The sequence below is a fragment of the Numida meleagris genome, chromosome 1 (genome assembly GCF_002078875.1).
Source record: "Numida meleagris isolate 19003 breed g44 Domestic line chromosome 1, NumMel1.0, whole genome shotgun sequence".
In the NCBI taxonomy this organism is placed as follows: Eukaryota; Metazoa; Chordata; class Aves; order Galliformes; family Numididae; genus Numida; species Numida meleagris.
In genome coordinates this window covers 193,996,833-194,016,547 of record NC_034409.1, presented here as the reverse complement: position 1 = coordinate 194,016,547, position 19,715 = coordinate 193,996,833, and the positions used below count along the sequence as shown (strand labels likewise).

Here is a 19,715-nt window from a genome sequence, read left to right as displayed (position 1 = left end):
CTGCTGCTCCAAGCAGGGTCCGCTCTGAGGTTGGGTCAGGTTGTGGAGGGCTTTATCCAGTCATAGGATCATAGAATTATTAAGATTGGAGAAGACCTCCAAGATCCCTGAGCTCAACTCCAACCCACCCCACTATGCCCACATCCGTCAGTGCCACATCTCCACAATTTAGGAGCACCTCCAGGGACAGTGACCTCCCCACTCCCTGGGCAGCCTCTGCCAGTGTATCACTGCTCTTTGGAGAAGAGATTTTCCCTCGTATCCAAGCTGAACCTCCCCTGGTGCAACGTGAGCCCACTGCCTCTCATCCTATTGCTGTTACCTGGGACCAGAGACTGACTCCCTCTCACTACAAAGAGTGATAAGATCTGCCCTATGCAATCTGAACCTTCCATGCCCACCTGCTTACCTCGGGGTACTAATATGAGTGAGATCAGAACCAGACTTCGTTCCATTTTTGCAAAAGAAAAGAAATCCTCCAGTGGAAGAGCTTCAGTGAACTCACTCTAACCCTAACTGCAGTCTGCAGTACCCAAACACACGCTGTGCTCCGAAGGTGAAAAGTTGAATACTACAATTACTAGGTCAGGACACCATCTCTAACGCTGAAGGCAGGAAGCTTAAAGGAGGAAAAAACAAAAGATGAAAAGGGACTTTAAGGAAAAAAAAAAAATGATGAGTAGTGTCTTCAGACCCGTGCTGAGCACCAATGTCAAGCCAGGAGCAAAATGACACGGAACCAGAATAGCTACAGTGACATGAAGGAACAGAGAGAAGCAGAGTGAGAGAGAAAGTTCATGGGACCGCGGGAGGAAGAGGATGTCTAGATTTTATTACCAGCAAAGCAGACGTGATGCCAGCTGAGTAACGCGGTTGTTGTGAGCGCTGGAGAAGCGCTCTGCAGGGGCATGTGCGTCACGTGAGCTTATTTTAACACTTATTAAATGTGTAATTTCCTTCCCTGCCCTTTGCCAGGTAAAAAAATTGACGCATTCAAGTGAGGCTCCGTATCCGCTCGGGGCTCTCGTGGAGGCAGGGACTTCGCCCCGCTGCAGCGGGCTCTCTTGTTCAGTGCACAGCAGCTCATCTATGGGGCTCTACAACTCGGAGCTGTGTGGGGCTCTGAGCAACGATGCTCTGGGTTAATGAGCATCCCTGCCCCAAAGCCCATGGGGTAATGGGTTGGTCTTATAGAACCAAAGGATGGTTGGAGTTGGAAGGGACCCTTAAAGGCCATCTAGTCCCACTCCCTGCAATGCACGGGGACACCCAGAGCTCCATAAGTGCTCACAGCCCCGTCCCCTGACCTTGGGTGCCTGCAGGGCTGGGGCATCCACCTCATGTGACTCTCTAGAGGTGGTGCGGTCACCATCCTTGGAAAGTCTTCCAGAACCATGAAGATGTGGCACTGAGGGACATGGTCAGTGGGCATGGTGGGCTGGGGTTGGGCTTGGGGATCTTAGTGGTCTTTACCGACCTGCATGATCCTGTCATCTCTGGGCAACCTGTTCCAGAGCTTCATGAGTCTTCAGCTCATCCAACTCTTGGAGCCGTTGCAGTGGGTGATTTCAGAGGTGCAGTGGGATGAAGGAGAATGGCCCCACTTCACCTACAGTTTGCATGAGCTGAGGTGCGATGCAGCTCTCTTTTATTCCCAGCAAGAGCAGCAGAGCCCGAACGTGTGCAGCTGCAGAGCATCCAGCAAGCACGGTGTGCAGCTGTCTCCTGCTGACCGAGGGAGGGAACTGCATGAGAAGAGGTTATGTGGCAGCAAATCTTGACTGCAAAAAAATAATCAAAGGCATTGACCGATGAGGAGTTTATTAAGTAACATACAGAAAGAGTGGTGGATATCGTTTGTCCCGATTAAAAAAAAAAAAAAACACGGATTATTCTCAAATCTTTTTGTCTCGTCAGACTAACACCAGCTGAACTGAAGAAAAGGGAAAATCTGTGGAAAGAAATTTGGAGAGCGAAGCTGCTAATTTCAGATTCGATGCTTTGGCAAGAGATGGAAGTGCTGATGCCACAGATATGGCTCAACGGGGTTCCCAGAGAGATGTCCCCATCCCTGGGGATATTCGAGGTCAGGCTGGATGGGACTGAGCATGGATGGAGCTGTGGGTGTCCCTGTGCATTGCAGGGAGAGGGACCAGGTGGCCTTTAGGGGTCTCTTCCAACTCAAAGCACTCTGTGATTCAACTTGCCATCTTTACTAGAAGTATTGCTAACAGATGGAATGTCACTGAAGGAATGGCTTCTTTGGTGCCACTGAAGGACACAACTCAGTCTCTTGATTTGTATGAAGCGGTAAAAATTAAAGCAGTTTTCTTTAACCTTTGTCAGCGTAGCTGGTACATCCTATATCTGATGGAGCCCCAGCCATCACTGGTAAAAAAGAGGAACTTATAAAATTAATAGCAGGTGAGTTAATAGAAAATGATGCAAATTCTGCCAGCAGCTCATGTTCGATGAAATAGCACTGCATCATACATCAAGAACATACGTATGCCCAAAAAATGCATAATATCGTGCAAATCATCATCAAAGCTGTGAATTTCATAACATCCAAGGTTCTGAATCTTGGCCAATTCCAGGAGTTCCTTAAAAGTTTGGGTGTTGATGATGGGGACATCATCTCCTTTTCTGAAGTGAGGAGGGTCACGCACGGTGAAGTGGTAAAAAGAAGTTATCATTTACAAAATGAAATTGAGTCATTTATGGAATCAAAAGGAAAATTGGTCCCTAAACTCGAAGATGAAAGTGGCTCACAGAGTTAGCATTTTTGGTGGGTTTGACCGCTCATTCGAATGAGTTAAGCACGCGTCCTCAAGATGAAGATCAGCTTATTGGTGCTGTGTTTCAAACCATAACAATGTTCAAAATGAAACTTGAATTATGGCAAGCTCAAGGTATGGCAAATAATTTTATGCGTGCTGAGACACTGGATAAACACAGTCCTGAAAACAGTGACAAATAAGCAGCTTTGCTTTACTTTTGATAACGGAATTTGAGAATGGGTTTCAATATCAGTGAAAAAAATCATCAATTTTCGCCATATTTGTGACTCCATTTTGAGTCGACACCAACACATTACCCACGAATTTCCAAATTGAATGTATAGAGTTGCAGTCGGACAATCTACTCAAAGAAAACATTGCTCACGTCTCTACCAGACTTTTAAAAGACCTATCCTACCAGAGAAGAATATCCCACTCTACATGGCCCAGGCAAGCCAACAGTTGGACACCCAGAGGGTATAACACAGGGAGGAGGGAAGGAGCTTTCTGGCCCTGGACATAGAACGCTGAGCAGAGTTTGCTCCCCACACCCCTTCCCTGCCTGTTCCTAGGATGCAGGAGGTGTGCACCGTGCTGGATTTGGGAAGATGCTTTCCTATTCTGTTCCATCGATAGTTTTTTCTCAGAAGATTTGCATTATTTCCTAGCTGTTGCTCCTGTTTGTCTTCTTTAATTGCACACCTGCTGGGGAGGACGATCTGCAGAGCTGCTGGAAAACACGCTGCTCTGCCACAGCTCCTCCTGTGCCCATCCTCCTATTGAGTAAATGTCAGATACTCCATGCTGGGGCACACTAATTGCCTTGAAATAAAAGACATCAAGAACAAGAGTCCATTGGGGATCGATCCCGTCCATCTCCCCATGCAACAGCCCTGAGAACATGCTCAGAATGAGATGGGGATATTACTCAATAACCTGAAATCAGAAATGCCAGCTACCAACGTGACTCAAATTGAGAAAATCTCATGAAGGTTTTGAAGTCATTCGTGTCAATCATCTGTCTTAAGATGTGACAACTTGTGCTTTCTTGGGTGATGCTGTGTGGAGCCAGGACTTGCACTCGATGATCCTTATGGGTCCCTTCCAACTCAGGGTATTCTGTGATTCTATGATTCTACTTGGTAGGAAAGATTATATTCTTTTTGCTGATACATTTCCAGATGCTTTTTTCTACTACAGTGCTTAAACCTTATGTTTTTGTTTCTTTAGAAGGGACTCTTCATACAAAAATACAAGAAATCCTGGCACAAAAGACAATACAAGTGTCAAAGAAATCTGTTTGTACGAGTGGTACAATCTCTCTCTCCATGAAGACGTCATACCATGGTGCACCATCAAACGTGGGTGGGCTGGGAACCAGCACCTTCAATGTAGGTGTCCCACAAATGCTGAGTGTCTAAAACAGTCTGATGGAGACGACAGTCATTTGACAGACAAAGACAGACAGCTGTCACCCTACACTGATTGTCAGAGTGGAGATGTGTTCCTGTTGCTTTATTCTTCATCAACCCCAAACTTATTTTAGTACTTTCTTAGATGCCTCTCCCTTGTTGGTATTGCTGCCTCACTTTTTGGAGCATGTCAAGATGTTTTTAGCTATGCTTATGCACTTTGTATGGTGAAGAGGGAGGCTGAAGGTCTGACTCATCCACCACACAGGATTCCTAGCAACAAGGCCCTTTTTATTCTACCTTGTTATTTTTAGTTCATCTTGGAGTAAGAAAAGAGGAGCATCGAACTCTGTATCTCCTTATGTGTCTGTCTTACAAGTGTTATTCGTAGCATCACAGAACAGCTTGGGTTGGAAGGGATCCCAAAGATCATCCAGTTCCAACCCATTGCTGTGGGCAGGGATGCCAACCACTAAATCAGGCAGCAGATCAGGCTATCCAGGCCCATCCTTGACCTGGCCTTGAGCACCTCCAGGGATGGAGCACCCACACCTCTCTGGGCAGCCCGTGTCAGCACCTCACCACCCTGTGGTTGAAAAATTTCCCCCTGATATCTAAATCTCCCATCTTTTATTTTAAAACTGTTCCCCCTTGCCCCATCTGCTCATGTAAAAAGTTGATTTCCCCCCTTTCCGCATCCTTATCACTGAATTGGAGAGATATGTATTCAAGGGCTGGACAATTCAGTGGATAAGGAGCTGGTTGGATGGCCGCAACCAGAGGGTTGTGGTCGATGGTTCTATGTCCAGGTGGAGGTCAGTGATGAGAGCTGTCCCCCAGGGATCTGTCTTGAGATTGATGCTCTTCATCTTTATCGATGACATAGATGGTGGAATCGAGTGCACCCTCAGCAGTTTGCTGATGACACCAAGCTGAGCGGTGCTGTTGACAGATTAGAAGGACTGGATGTCATCCAGAGAGACCTGGTCACACTTGAAAAGTGAGCACACAAGCACCTAATGAGGTTCAACAAGGCCAAGTGCAGGTCAGGTGTTGGGTCAGAGCAATCCCAGATATGTGTATAGACAGAAGTCGCTGAGAGCAGCCCCGTGGAGAAAGGCTTGGGGTTCTGGTAGATTAAAAACTTATTCTGTAACTGAAATCCTCTACTTCTCTTCAGGTGGGATGTTCCTCCTGAACACTGGACCTTCAGGGGCCTCTGATCAGAGTACCTTGATAAGATCCAAAAGGAAACGGTGCCTGCACCCGGATGAGTTTTGGACAGATTCAGTTAACGGTGCTTTGACACTTGGATCTGGAGACACCCAAGGTCAGGCTGGATGGGCTCTGAGCGCTGATGGAGCTCTGGGTGTCCCTATGCATTGCAGGGAGTGGGACCAGATGGCCTTTAGAGGTCCCTTCCAACTCAAACCATTCTGTGATTCTATGATTCTATCTCTGTCTTTGCTCACCGTTCAGCATTGCTGTTCGCCCCAGTTCCCCCTCATATGATACTCATTAAAACCCCGACAGAACTCCTTTCACTCAAACTCCTCAGTCAGACGCTTGCCAGCCACTATATATAATAAATTTCCAGAAACTCTGCCCATTCTTTTTCATTTTTTTGGAAAGCTTTTGTGAACCAACCATGATGACAAGTCCTTGGGCTGGGTTCCTGCTGGTGCTGGTGGTTTTGGCTGTGGGCAGCTGTAAGTACAAGACATTTTGTTACGAACAAGCAGTGTTTAAAAGAATCTTTTATCGTGCTTTGAGGATAAAAAGAAGTCTAACAGTCAGGATACTTGGGCTTTGCACCTGGGAGCACTGAAAGATTCTTGGACAAACCACATAACCTCTATGGCTCAACATCGTCATTTTGAAATGGGGATCAAACTCATTGACTTTTGGAAGAGGAACTCGGGTTTAACTTAGGTTTGTCAGAGAGCACTGCAAATCCAGTACAAAAGAGCACGATCAGATCTTTTAATGGAATGCTCCCAAAGTATTTTCAGATCCAGATTCAGTTAGCATCGATGCACCCCGCCTTAAGCAAGCACAAATGTAGATGTCTGAAATCGGAGACAGCTGCACTTGATTCATTATCTGAGCACTGAGGAAAAACAGGCCCCAGGGCTGAATACCAAAAGAGGTTTCCTAGAAGGGGTCGCAGCAGTGCCCCCTGGAAATGCTTCAGAAATCTCCGGTTTTGCAAGAGGAATCCCAGAAACCTTCAACATCCATCAGTTTGCTGCACTGCAATGAGATTATCATTACAGTGAGACTGTTTTTTCCCATTTGTTCTTCGTTTCACATTAATTTTATATGTTCCACCTGTGAAAGATCATGACCATCACGGCAAGGAGATGGGGGACATTGTAGTCTTTAGCCCCTTGTTCAAGTCCATGGGCCATCCTGTAGCAACTGCTGCTCTAGCAGGGCACCCAGCTCTACTTCAGTGGGTGAAGAGATGTGTTAAGGATCCCTCCAGCTCCCATGCCAGCGAGTCCTTTTGCTCTTCCCAAGACCAGTGGAGCAGTCAGGGTCTACGATGGGTTTATGATGCCTCTTTCAACTGTTCTGTTCTGGCTTTTTTATTAAAAAATAAAAAGAGTGAGAAAGAAGGATAGAGAGGATAAATGCATTCCCCAAAACACCAGGACTGAGACTATAACTAATTCATTTACAGCTGGGATTGCTGCTGTAAACAGTAACATCAGGGACATGCACCAGGTTTGCACCTTGAGTCTACAGCCTGAAAAGGGACGTGGTCAGTGGGCACGGTAGAGATGGCTTGGGGCTGGACATGGCGATCTTAGAGCAGAAAATCATTGTTTTTTGGGAGCAAAGAGCAGTGTGTGGGCAACGCGTGACCTTACTCCCACTCCTTTTGAAACCAGAAATAAAACTTCAGGGTGTGAAAGGCTCTCGCCCAGCACGTGCTGATTCAACGTATGTTTTGCAGCGCCACTGATGTTAGGTCTGTGTCACAGCCTTGGGCACCCAAAGGGAGATCACTCCTTAATGCTACAGCAAATGTTGTCATCTCTCCTTTCAAACCCGCTGAGTCAACCTCCCTCCTTCTCCATTTCAGTGCTCAGTACTGATAAATGAACACGTTGAAGCTACGGGACCCACGTACCCAAATTTCATCGCACTATTGCTGCTTATGGAGCTGGGGTGACGTGACCCTGCAAGGACCTGAGGGGAGGGCTCGACGCCGAGGGGCGTGGCCAGAAGACCGGAAGGCGGGGCCCACAGACCGGAAGGCGGGGCCCGCAGACCGGAAGGCGGGGCCCACAGGGCGGAGGGGCGGGGCCAACAGACCGGAAGGCGGGGCCCACAGACCGGAAGGCGGGGCTAGCCCAGGCTCCGCGAAGTTCCGCCGTACCCGGCGCCATCTTTTTGTCCCCGCGCGGCTCCCGTCGCGCCTTCCCCGTTGCTATGGCGGCGGCCTGGTGGCCTTGGCACTGAGGTGCGCGGGAACGCGGTGGGGCTCCTCCCGCTCCTGGTCCGGCCCTATCCGGCCGCCATGGAGGACGAGCTGTACCTCGAGAACATCGATGAGTTCGTCACCGACCAGAACCGCATTGTGAGTGCCGGCGGAGCGGGGAGGCCGAGCTGGGGGTGTCGGGGAGAAGAAGGCCGCGGTGGGGCCTCTCTGCCTGTCCGTGCCTCCCTTCACCACCACTTCACGAGGGAGTGGAGTTCGTGTGTCCCTCGGGGGGTGGGTTTGGGCCCCAGAGCCCTGCGGGCTGGCAGCTGTGGGGGCTGCAGGGCCAGGCCTGGGCTGGCAGCCGCTGAAGGGGCCCCTCTTTTGTAACTACAAGCAGCCACAACCCCCCCTTGTTTCAGAAAGCATCAGCCCAGCGAGCAGCTGCATCCCGTTGGGGGTTGGGAGGTGAGGCAGGAGCAGGGTTCTGCGCTCACCTGCGCTCTGGGACACGCATGGGCGGCCTTTTGGCAGGGACAGGAACCGTGAGGGCCCCCCTCCTCCCAGCTGGTGCCCCCTCCCCCCCACCGTTCTGGTGCTGCTGAATCTGAGCTGCACACCCCACAAGCCGAATATTGCCTCTGGGCACGGCTGTGGGGTGTGAGGGTGTGGCTGCTCCCACGGTTTGCAGTGCGGAGGCAATGAGGGCTGTCACTCGAACTGGACCGAAAATGCCTTTCTTTTCGTCAGGATTTTCCTCCTTAGTGTTTTATATTGATTTAGTGCCTCTGAAGAGAATCGATGTTGTTATTGTTTGTACCGTAGAATCACAGAATGGCTTGGGTTGGAAGGGACCTTAAAGCCTCCCCCAGCCCCACCCCGTCCATGGGCAGAGACACCTCCCACAGCCCAGGTGCCCACAGCCCCATCATGGCCTTGGCCATTGCCAGGGCTGGCCACCCACAGCTCTCTGTGCAGCAGTGCCAGGGCCTCACCACTCCCTCAGGGAAAAATTTCCCCCTGACATCTGGTTTAAAACCATTCCCCCTTGTCCTGTCACTATCTGCCCGTGTCAGAAGTTGGTCCCCCTCCTGCTTATAAGCTCCTCTCAAGTACTGGAAGGCTGTAATGAGGTTTTCCCTCAGCCTTTCATTCTCTGGGCTGAACACCCCCAGCTCCCTCAGTCTATCTTCATAGGACAGGTACTCCATCCTCTGAGCATCCTCGTGGCCTTCCTCTGGACCCATCCCAAAAGCTCCATGTCTTTCCTGAGGTGGGGGAAAAGCGGCTCTCCCTAAATTCCTTATGCTCCATAATAGCTGAGCCCACGCTGTAGTGATAGCAGTATTTTACCTCAAGGCATAAAGCTCAGATGTGAATGAAAGTGTTTTTCCATGAAATATTGAGGCAGTCACAGAGTGATTTGAGTTGGAAAGGACCATTAAAAACCATCTGGTCCCACTCCCCTGCAGTGAACAGGGACACTGACAGCTCCATCAGAAACTCAGAGCCCTGGCCAGCCTGACCTCGAACGGGGCATCCCCCACCTCTCTGAGCAACCTGTGCCAGTGCTTCACCACCCTTATTGTAAAAAAAAAAAAAAAAAAAAAATTGTCTTTCATCCAGTCTATGTTTCTCTTCTTTTAGTTTGATAGCATTTACCCTTGTCCTATCACAGCAGACCATGCTAAAGAATCTGTCCCCTTCTTTCTTACAGCCCCGTTAGATACTGGAAGGCCGCTCTCAGCTCTCCCCAGGGCCTTTTCTTCTCCAGGCTGTGCAGCCCCAGCTCTCTCAGCCTGTAGTCCTGAGGGCAGTTTCAGCTGCTGCTTGATCAGACCAAAGTAAAGTTACTATCTGTCATGTAGCATCTTGAAGCCCTGTTACTTTTAGGAAGATTCAGATACACAGTAACCATGTGTCTGTTTTTCTTTCTGTGCAAAATCTTTGTTTTGAAACCAAGCCAGCCAAAACAGTGCAGCTCTTGGGCCATCAAAGGAGTCGTATTAACGTGAACTGCCTGTATCATTATCATTTATTTCCATAAACTGCTAGATTAATAACAATTGAAGTGTTGTGTTTGAGACAGGAGAGGCCCTAGCCTGAGGTGTTAAAAAAGGCAGAATGGGAGGAGAAAAGCAGGTATAGGGATGTGACTCATCCCAATGGTTCAGTAACACGGGCTGTCACCTCCTGAGACCTGACACATGGTGCTGCTGGACTGCTGATACAGCCAGAGATCCACCTGTTCCTTCTGATCAATCCTCAGTAACTGGGAGAGCAAGGGATGCTTCTCCCAGTCAAGGACTGTGCTGTTTCTGTTGCGAAGCTGAGCACTGTGGGCATTTTCATAGAATCAGAAAGGTTGGGGAAAGACTTCTCAGGTCCCCAAGCCCAGCCCGTCCCCACCGTGCTCACTGACCGTGTCCCTCAGTGCCACATCTCCATGGTTATGGAACGCCCCCAGGGACGGTGACTCTGCCACTTCTCTGGGTGGTTATTTTCCTTAATAACCGACATTTTGAACGGCTTCAGTTAGGCAGTAGCATTTCCAAAAGGCGTTCATGCAAACACACACACCTTTCAGGGTCAGAAATTTGTTCGTGTCTTGGGGGTTGAATCCCTTCAGCGTGGCACAGTGTCAAAAGTGGGTGGACGGCGATGTGCTCTCACTTCTGCCATGTTTTCCTGTGCTGTTTCTTTTTGGGGGAGGGGGTCCTGAAGTGTTTGACTTAGCCATGAGAGGATGTGTGGTTTAACAGTCAAGAGGCTGAGGTTTTCTAAAACTTTTTTCTGTTTTTTTTGTTTAATCTTTTACAGGTGACATACAAATGGCTGAGCTATACGTTGGGAGTTCACGTCAACCAGGCTAAGCAGTAAGTATCAGCGCATCCCACACACCTTTGCTTTTGTGGCAGAGGACTGGTCATTGCTGTTTTCTGGTTGTGGTTAACGTACTACAAGGCTCCCCTCTTTGGGACATGTGAACACTCAGCACGCTCTTTCAGGTGTGGTTGGGATGTTGTCCAACACACCTTCAGCACTCCTCCCGTAGGCAAGTCTCGCCTTGACTTTGGGAGTCGTGCTTTCAAGAGCAGTGCTTAGTGCTCCGTTATGAGCATGAATACTTGGGCCAGAATAGATGTTTTAGCACTGTTATCACTACAGGAACGCGTGTAGCTCCTTTCATCCTGAAGCACAGCTGAGCGTTTTCTGCATTTGGTGCCAGCCCCACCGACAGAGCTGTGCCTCTGTGGGACTCTGCCACTGCACATCCCGGGTCAGGATGCACATATCCATGGATATTGCTGGGAGCAGAGTCAGGAGAATGCAGAGAAACACTGATGGTAACTGCAGCTCACGTGTGTAGCTAATGCTCATCCACTCTGGTTGCCCTGCAGCACAGTGCACACCTTGCCATGAATACCTGCTTATCTGGCTCCTTGGGCACAGCAGGTTATTTCTGAAGGATGAGGAATTTACCTGGACTGTCAGAACACTTTTATTTTTTTTTAACTTCTCCCAATTTTGTTTAAATGTACAACTTTGGCTGGGCCTGTTGTGAGGAATGAAATTTCAGTAACCTTTAAAATATTCTGTGGAACAAAGTATGAGCTCTCAAGGATTCTGAGATTGTTTATACGCAGCAAGGTAAAGTTAAGCATAAGAAGGTTGTGTGAGCATGTCCAGTCCCATAAGGTAAATACTACCTGTCCTTGTTCCTAGCTGTAGCTATATACACATTTGCTATGTACTGAGCCCATCTTCACCTGTCCTGTCCAAAGTACTCGAATATCAGCCTGGACATCTAACGTGATGAAAAGATGGATCTCTTTGCTCTGTGTGTATTTGAACAATTAAATGATGGGTGTTTCGGTGATGGTGTAGACCTGACTGGAGAGTTTTGCTGGGAACACTTCTGGTCATGCAGTAAAATACAAAAGAGCCAGGGAACTTAGTGCCGTGGTGGAGATGGCCCAGTGATGTGGAGGCACCTTCTCCTTCCTTTGAGAGCACCGTGGAGATGGAGAACTCCTGTGACAACTTTGTGCTTTGAGGTCTCCAAGAAACTGGAAAAGCACCTCATAGCAGCAATGAATTGTTTGAGTGAGTTATGCCAGCGTGGTCATTGTGATCTTCAAGTATCTACAACGTATGGAGGCATTCAAGGCCAGGCTGGACGTGGCTCTGGGCAGCCTGGGCTGGTGGTTGGCAACCCTGCACTCAGCAGGGGGGTTGAAACTTCATGATCATTATGGTTCTTATGAACCCAGGCCATTCTATGATTCTATGATATATTGTGCCTGGGATGCTCACCATAAATCAGTGGCATAGGCAGAAGCTGCCAACTCAGTTCTCAGCTCAATCCCTGTCTCTCTAGCCACGCTGTTCCCTTTTGGTTTTCATCACCATGTCAGTGCTTGTAGCTGGGACTGAACACATGCACCTGGCAGTGTCCTCGTGTACAAAATCACCGCTTCCTTGGTCAGGTGTTTCATCACGCTGGGTTGTAACAGCATTTCTTAAGGGGAAACTTCACAACAGGCTGCCCAGGGGATCTGAAACAACCTGCAAGCAGCTGTTCAAGCACTGAGAGCTGGAGTTCCTTTCTCTTCTGGTTAATGCAGTTGCTGGGCTGCGAGATCCTTGGTGGCAGAGGAGGAAGGCAGGTCAACAGGGTTAAATTAATCCCAGTGTTGATGTAAAACGGTTTCCATGTCAGACTGGCTTTGCTGTCTTGGTGTAAGCTGCAGGGAGGGGTGCTGATGTGCTCTTTGCTTTCTTTGTGCAGGATGCTGTATGATTATGTCGAGAGGAAACGAAAGGAGAACTCAGGAGCTCAGCTTCACGTCACCTACCTGGTAGCAGGAGACCTCATCCAGAATGGACATACAGTGAGTTCTCTTTCTCCAGGGTTTCTATCAGCTGTTTGTTCTTGTCTTCTCCCTTGTTTTGTAACCTTTGGGTCAGAAGCTGAACTTGTTCTGTTTGTTCCAGCACCAAGCACAGTGTGCTCAGTCTTCTATGCCTGTACACTTAATTTAGGGTTAGGGTTATCTCTCAATCTTATCATTACAAATTTGATTTTAAAAAAATAAAATAAAAGCCTGGGGGGGCCCTTGTGAGAGCAGCTAATGTGTTTCCCAGGATGTGCTGTGGAGTAGAAGTGTGTGAAGTTGCACTGGGGAGAGCTTGGAATTCAGTTCCAATTGTCTTGTAGTTAATGTATTGAGCGTATTAACGGCTGCACGAATCTGTTAACTATGTGTTTCTCTTTACTGCTTGTCAGATTTTCAAAAATGTCATCTAAAAGTTCAGATAGGTACCACAGGGGTTATTAAAGGAAAATGAGTATACTGGTCTCTTGTTCCCCTTTGCTCCCAGAAGAGTTCATTAGGCCAAGCACTGAAAGCCTTTGATCCGCCACTAGGTGTCTATTCATATCTTTTGGATGCTCCAAGATTTTCTGAAATACAATCCCTGGTCTTCATTTAGAGATGCTACATCTCAGGCTGCCCTGGCTTTTGTCTTTAGGCTGGAGAGGAAAAAAGAAAAACACAACTACCGTCCTTCTCAAGGGTGGACAGCGACAGGACAAGGGGGAATGGTTTTAAACTGAGACAGGGGAGGTTTAGGTTGGATATTAGGAGGAAGTTTTTCACTCTGAGGGTGGTGATGCACTGGAACAGGTTGCCCAAGGAGGTTGTGGATGCCCCGTCCCTGCAGGCATTCAAGGCCAGGCTGGACGTGGCTCTGGGCAGCCTGGGCTGGTGGTTGGCAACCCTGCACTCAGCAGGGGGTTGAAACCAGATGATCTTTGAGGTCCTGTTCAACCCAGGCCATTCTAGGATTCTATGATTCTCAGTTTTTGTAAATAATGAACTAGTTCACGTGCATAGAATGTTCTCTCCGCAGCTCCAAACGTGCTTGAAATTGAAGGCAATTATGTATTGCATTAGTTCTGTGCGTAGGAATTATTTCTTTTAAAGCTTTTCTGACACTGTCATGCCTATAGCCTGAGTTGAATGGGTTTTCAGAGAATGACCGAATGGTTTGGGTTGGAAGGGACCTTTCAGATCACCCAGTTCCAACCCCCCTGCTATAGCAGGGATACCTCCCTCTAGACCAGGCTGCTCACAGCCCCATTTCCCTGATTTCTTTTGGAAATAACAAGGGAGCAGCCCTTGGCTCCCTAGAATTGGCAAGAAGTTTATCCACACCTTGTTTTAAATACATTAGGGCAAATTTAAGAATCATGCAAGTACATGAATCCTGACACAGGGCACATGGGATATAGATCTATGTTCAACTCGGTGTTAGTAGCATTCTTAAAATGAGAAATATCTACAAAGGCAAGTGCATCACGATCACTAAATACCCTGGTTTTGAACGCTGTGATCCCAGTGACTGCTGAGAGGTGACCTGCAGCCACAGTGGGTCACTGGGGCAGAGATGAAGTTAGGAATGGCACACAGGAGATGTTCAGTGCTCCCCAGACTGGATTCCTGAGGATGATCCGGAGAGGGCAGGACAGGAGGTCACACCTGGACAACGCTTCCAGAAGACGTGCGGGCGTCAGAGTAGCATGGCACGAGTCAATCACTGGGAGGAAATGGACGAGAGTGCTTCAGGTCCTGTGCCTGCTGGTGAGCCTGCACTCCTGCCTGCTGTCAGTAGGTGTAGCCACAAGGCTGTGCATTCAGCTGCAGGGATCTGGCCACGAATCTGCCGCAAACATTTCTCACTGTAAGCTCTGCATGCTGTTTACTTACAGGTGTGGCATGGGGAGTCTCAATCTTTCTTTACCTTCCCACGTTGGCTACGCTTTCTTGCCTCTCGTTCATTTTCTGGATAGTGTGTGGTATGTGCTAAACACAAAAGTAATGGATGGATTTTGTCCAGCCTGTCTGTTTGGATATTCTCTGTACTAACTGCGGCCTGTTGAATGTCATGGAGCAGGTGTGATACTTGAAGCGTGGAAAAAAAATACATGCTGTAGAGCACATTTCTGGAAGCGTTCATTTCTGGCTGTTAAATTAATGCTTAATTTCTCGTTGTGGCTTGCTTCTCTGGTGCAACATCTGTGCTAAGTACTGCAACGTTTGAGTTTGCAGGCGATGTGAAGATACAGTGCATCAGCTTTGCAGCAGTTGGTCATCAGCTGCATTGCTTTGCTTTTCTCAGCCGTGCTGCATTGTTTTCATAGAATCAACCCAGGTGAAATGGACCATAATGATCATCTGGTTTCAACCCCCCTTGCTGAGTGCAGGGTCGCCAAGCACCAACCCAGGCTGCCCAGAGCCACGTCCAGCCTTGGCCTTGGGTTGGCTTGGCCAACCTCCTTGGGCAACCTGTTCCACTGCCTCACCACCCTCTGTGTGAAAAGCTTCCTTGTTTTGTTCCCATTTCTTCTGTATCTCATCTCCTGATGTCAGGAACAGAGGACTGAGCGTTTCTTCTGAGCTCTGAAACAGTGTATGAGAAAAATAGGAAGCTGTGCCTTTAGAAATTAGTGGCTGATGACCATTTAAAGGCAGTGGCAGAGTTCTGGGCAGCTATAAAGCTACGCCTCTAACCTGCAAACTTTCTCATTCAACAGATAAATGGAAATATTGGTCTTACATAAAACAGATCTGTTCAAACCTCAAGATTGCCATTTTTTATTTTTTTTTTACAGTGCCACAAGGTTGCAGTAGTGAGAGAGGATAAGCTGGAAGGTAAGCAAGTCGTGAGATTATGCTTTTTTTTTTTTTTGCTTTGAAAGAACAAGAAAGTGAGCAAAGCTCAGAACTTGCCATCTGCACGTAAGTGCCCGGTCAGGCTGTCGGGTTCAGGTGTGTACTTCTTGTACCAGTTTTGTTCTCTGAATTCTGACTGTCTGAGCCAACAGCTGGGTGACTTTGCATTCTTGGGACTGAGGTCTGATTTCCCTGCTGCACGCTTTAGTCAACAGGGATTCTGCTGTGTCTTTTTCCACCTCTGGTCCTGCTAATGAGCTCTGACCTGTAACAACAGCAACACAACTGCAGGCTCCTCGTCACTTTCAAGTAACATCTTTGGCATCTGAGAGCAAACTGTGGCGTCGGTGACCTTTCACATCAGTATTAATGGCCTAACTTTGAGACGCTTGTGGTATTTTTCTTTGAAATGCAGAGTGGATTTCTAGTTAAGCTGTCTTCATCAGGGCCTTGTCAAGCAGTGCAACTACTATCTGTCAGGTCTGGTGAATTATGCGTGCTGTGGAGGGCAGGGTTGTTCGTGTTTTTTTGTGCTTGAAGACATCCAGAGGTATGACTTACATTTGGAAGAGCCTGAGGTTTGTGATGGGAGCGGGGCTGAGCAGTCTAGGCCTGGCCCCAAGAAATGATTACTGTGTGTATTTTTGCAGTGCCTCAAAGCTCTGTCTCAAACCAGGGCGGCGTGGCAAGAGCGATACGAGCAGAGAACAAAGAATTGCTTTAAAAAAAAAAAAAAGAGAGAGAGAGCAGCTCTCGTCTCAAGGCTACAGTCTAAATAGAGTCAAAGAGACAAAACATTGATTCCAGTGGATTACTGGAGGAAACACTGCAGCGCGAATTGGTACCTTTAATGGCAGGGAGCAGCTGCAGCAGCGTGGAGGTATCACCATCTGTTTTCTTCCTGAGCTTTAGGCAGCTATATAGATATCCTGGATCCCAAACACTAGGTATTTGGAAGGCAAACGCTGAGCTTGGTCTGAATTCAGGTAGAGCTGTCACCTGATCCTTTAAAGGCTGTGCTAACAGAGGGCTCTTCTTTCTCCCCACCCAGCAATGAAGTCTAAACTGGCCACGGTTACCAGCGTGCACGTCTACAGCATTCAGAAAGCCTTGCTCAAAGACAGCGGGCCCCTCTACAACACGGACTACGACATCATCAAAACCAACCTGCACGACTGCAGCAAGTGAGTTGCACCTTGGGTTTGCCTCCTTACGCCGTGTGACTGGAGGCCGATGAGATGCCGTTGCACAGCGCGCTTCAAGCAGAAGGCAGTGGTTACCAAATATGCCTGGATTTTTAGAAAGCTAGAGAAAGGCCATGCCAAACCAGTCCCCAGACAGCACGTTGTGTGATTGCTTTATAAACGGAGCTATTTCCAGCTTACAGTTGCTTCACTTACTCTGTTATTCCAGCAGTGTTCCAGTACCTTTCTTGTCAGATGGCTAGAAACATTTTTCTCATTTCCTGGCCACACTTAATCATCCCCGTTTTTATCCAGTTCTCTGTCACACGGGAAGAGTAAGTTGAAACAGTACAAAAGCACGAGTGATGTGTTTGGCAAAGCAGTAACCTGAGCTTTGCCTTCTGTTTTGTGGGACTGTGCCTTCGCCCTTTGGTCTCTTCCATCACTCTGAAGATGGCTTGCAGGAGCTCATTCCCCGTATGGGAGAGTAAACAGGCCGAGCAGCACAAGTGGTGTTTGTAGTTGAACTAGTGAAAGGTTGCCCTAGAATTCCGAGGAACTTCAGCCCCCTTCTTTCCCTCTGAGTGGTGCCTGTCAGCTCTGACCTTTCATTTAGATGCATTTCCACCCCAGCAGCTTCCTCTTGCTGCGATCACTGCATGCAGCACGGTGAGCAGTCTGGGTTAGAAGGGGGGTGGATGCCCAAATGTTGTGTCATCGAACGAGCGTGGAATAGAAGAGTAGAAATGGAGCTGCCTTCAAAACGCTCGCAGGAGTGTAGCTGAGAAAATAACCACGTTTGAGATGTGAATGTCAGTGCCGCAGGAAGCAATGGAAAACCCAGCTCTGGGGAAGAGGTATGGCATTCTTTTTTGGCTGCACTCACCTTGTTCCACTCTGTTTACTCTAGGGTAGCCCCGCGTGGAGGTGCCTGTGTCTTAGAGGAGCTTCCCTTTCAGAAGGTTTAGACAATGCAGGTTCTGAAAATCACTTTCTGCAGCCTACCTTTAGTTCTCCTGCTGGCTTTGGAGCAGAAATTCCCAAACAAACTGAGCAAAACGCAGCTTCTTCATCTGTGGCCTGGCTGAACTAAATTCAAACCAGCCCCGTTCCCTCTCCCTTGGACTTGTCAACTCTGTGAGCTGTCTGTTACAGCTGGGACGAGATCCCCACAGTCCCTGCAAGCACAGAGGTCTGACTATGTGCATGTTTATAGCAAACAGAACCTGCTGGCTTCTTATATTTCCTTCTCAGTCCATATATCTCCTAAGCTCTGGGGCGAGGATCTATATTCTCTTCTGTATTTGTATGGGACCTCTTATGCTGCAAAGGCAGTGGAGGTGACTTGGTGCACTCGTATAAATGACTGGATTTCATGCATGTTGCTAATGTCAGCTTTCCAAGCGGAAGCAGCTCCTTGCTTGCAGAGCATAGTCCAAACATCGCTTGTTTTTTCAGCGATTATTGAGTGAATTTTGGATGGAGCCCACGAGCTATAGTCACACAGCGGCATTAAGGCGAGGGAACTTCCCAGAGGGGCGTGAGGTTGAGATGTGCTCGCTGCGCCGTCAATACGGCCATTGACGACCGCGTGTCATCTGCAAGCTGGAGAGTCCTGGTGTTGCTCACGAGCGTTTGTGGGGTAGGAGCGAACCGAAAACAGGCTGAAAATAGAAGGGAAAGCAGGATTGTGTCTTCTCAGTGTCTTCTTTCCTTCCTTTCAAGGTTGGGATGTCAAGAGATGGCCGCTGCGGCCTCCAAGTGCCGTAGAGATGTTTGCAAATCCATCTCAGTTTGTGATCTGGGTAGAAGCGGACCGCTAGTGCTGAGGCACGGCAATTAATTGGCAGAAAGCCGCTTTCTTTCTTATGCAAATAAAAACACTGCCGTGTAATTCCACGGGTTGGAAGGCGCGAGCCTGTGCTCTTTTGTGGCGTTTCTGTAGGAAAGCTGGAAAGCCTCGCCTGTGATTTGCACAGTGGGGAGCAGAACTCGGTTATTTTTGGGTCCAGCTATTCCTGACTGTCAGAGAATTGCGTTGTAACTGCGAGCACGTCGTTTCATTCTTGTATCTCCGTCTCCCTCGAGCAATCACGTTTCAGACGGCTGCAAGCTGAGATGCATCTCTTGCCTACAAGTGATTGCATGAAAATGCCTTTATATAGTGAAAGTCCCTGGATGTCTTCGGAGCCACCTCGGCGGTTTGGTCGCAGTTGTGACCTCCCTACCTGCTTGCTGCAGCCCTAGTGGACTCCGTCAAAGCATCTGCAAGTTGTAAACGTTTCAGCTCATCAGACAGCAGAGCTCTGTCTGCTGCAAGCCTTAGGGAGAGTAACCAGTTTAGGAATAAAATGCAGTTGACTCCATCCCCACCCTGGGTGTGGAGATGGGCTCCCCCCCTCCCCCCATGAAATCTGAACAGCTCGTTTTGCATCTGAACGCTCTGGCTCCTGCTGACAGGTCCAGCTGATCTTTTCAGTACAGGTCCCCCATCGCTTTTCGCTCAGTGCCAGCCCCGGCACAAACGAAATTGCTCTTTTTTTTTCCCCATAACAGGAGAACGCGGAACCGGAGAAGCGAGGCGCTACCGGGGAGGGAGCCGAGGTGAAGAACCTCCGAAGCGAAGAGGCTAACTCCATTTCTCCCTCTGTCACCCAGGTTCAGCGCCATTCGCTGCGCTGATGCGGTCCCCAGGACTCCAGCTGAGGTTGCTCAAGCGCGGGCGTTGGCGCGGGCCGGCTCCCAGGCACCGAGTGACAACACCAGCGCTGCCAACGCGCCGGCGCTCAACGGCCACGGTCCTTCGGCCCCTAAGCAGAGCTCACAGCAACCCAAGGGGATCATGGGGATGTTTGCAGCCAAAGCCGCTTCCAAAGCTCAGGATGCAAGTAAAGAACCCAAAGCGAAGGAGGCCCCGAGCGTAAGTGACCCCCAGAGCCTTCGGGTTAACGGCTTGAATGAAGTGCTCTCCTAGCTTCGCTCTTCGTCGCGTTGGATGTGAAGGAAAGTTTTGGTGAAGGAGCGGTGAGGAATTGGCACGGGCTGCCCAGGGAGGTGGTGGAGTCACCATCCCTGGAGGCGTTCAAGGAAAGGGGAGATGTGGCACCTGGGGGACACGGTAGCGGGCACAGGGAGGATGGGTTGGGCTTGGTGATCTTAGAGCTCTTTTC

The 19,715-nt window shown here is 48.8% G+C and overlaps 1 protein-coding gene across 2 annotated transcripts in view; it reads left to right on the top strand.

Annotated features, from left to right (window-relative positions):
* POLD3 (DNA polymerase delta 3, accessory subunit) overlaps nucleotides 7,535–19,715 on the top strand; it is a 30,229-nt gene continuing 18,048 nt past the window's right edge. The window contains exons 1-6 of one of the 2 annotated variants that reach the window (XM_021384173.1): nucleotides 7,535–7,781; nucleotides 10,443–10,498; nucleotides 12,415–12,517; nucleotides 15,301–15,340; nucleotides 16,413–16,545; nucleotides 19,204–19,465. In XM_021384173.1, coding sequence (XP_021239848.1) covers nucleotides 7,722–7,781; nucleotides 10,443–10,498; nucleotides 12,415–12,517; nucleotides 15,301–15,340; nucleotides 16,413–16,545; nucleotides 19,204–19,465 — 654 coding nt within the window. In that variant the 5' untranslated portion in view covers nucleotides 7,535–7,721. Of the gene's footprint in view, nucleotides 7,782–10,442; nucleotides 10,499–12,414; nucleotides 12,518–13,414; nucleotides 14,270–15,300; nucleotides 15,341–16,412; nucleotides 16,546–19,203; nucleotides 19,466–19,715 lie in introns of those variants that run through there. The other variant, XM_021384174.1, reaches the window with a different exon arrangement.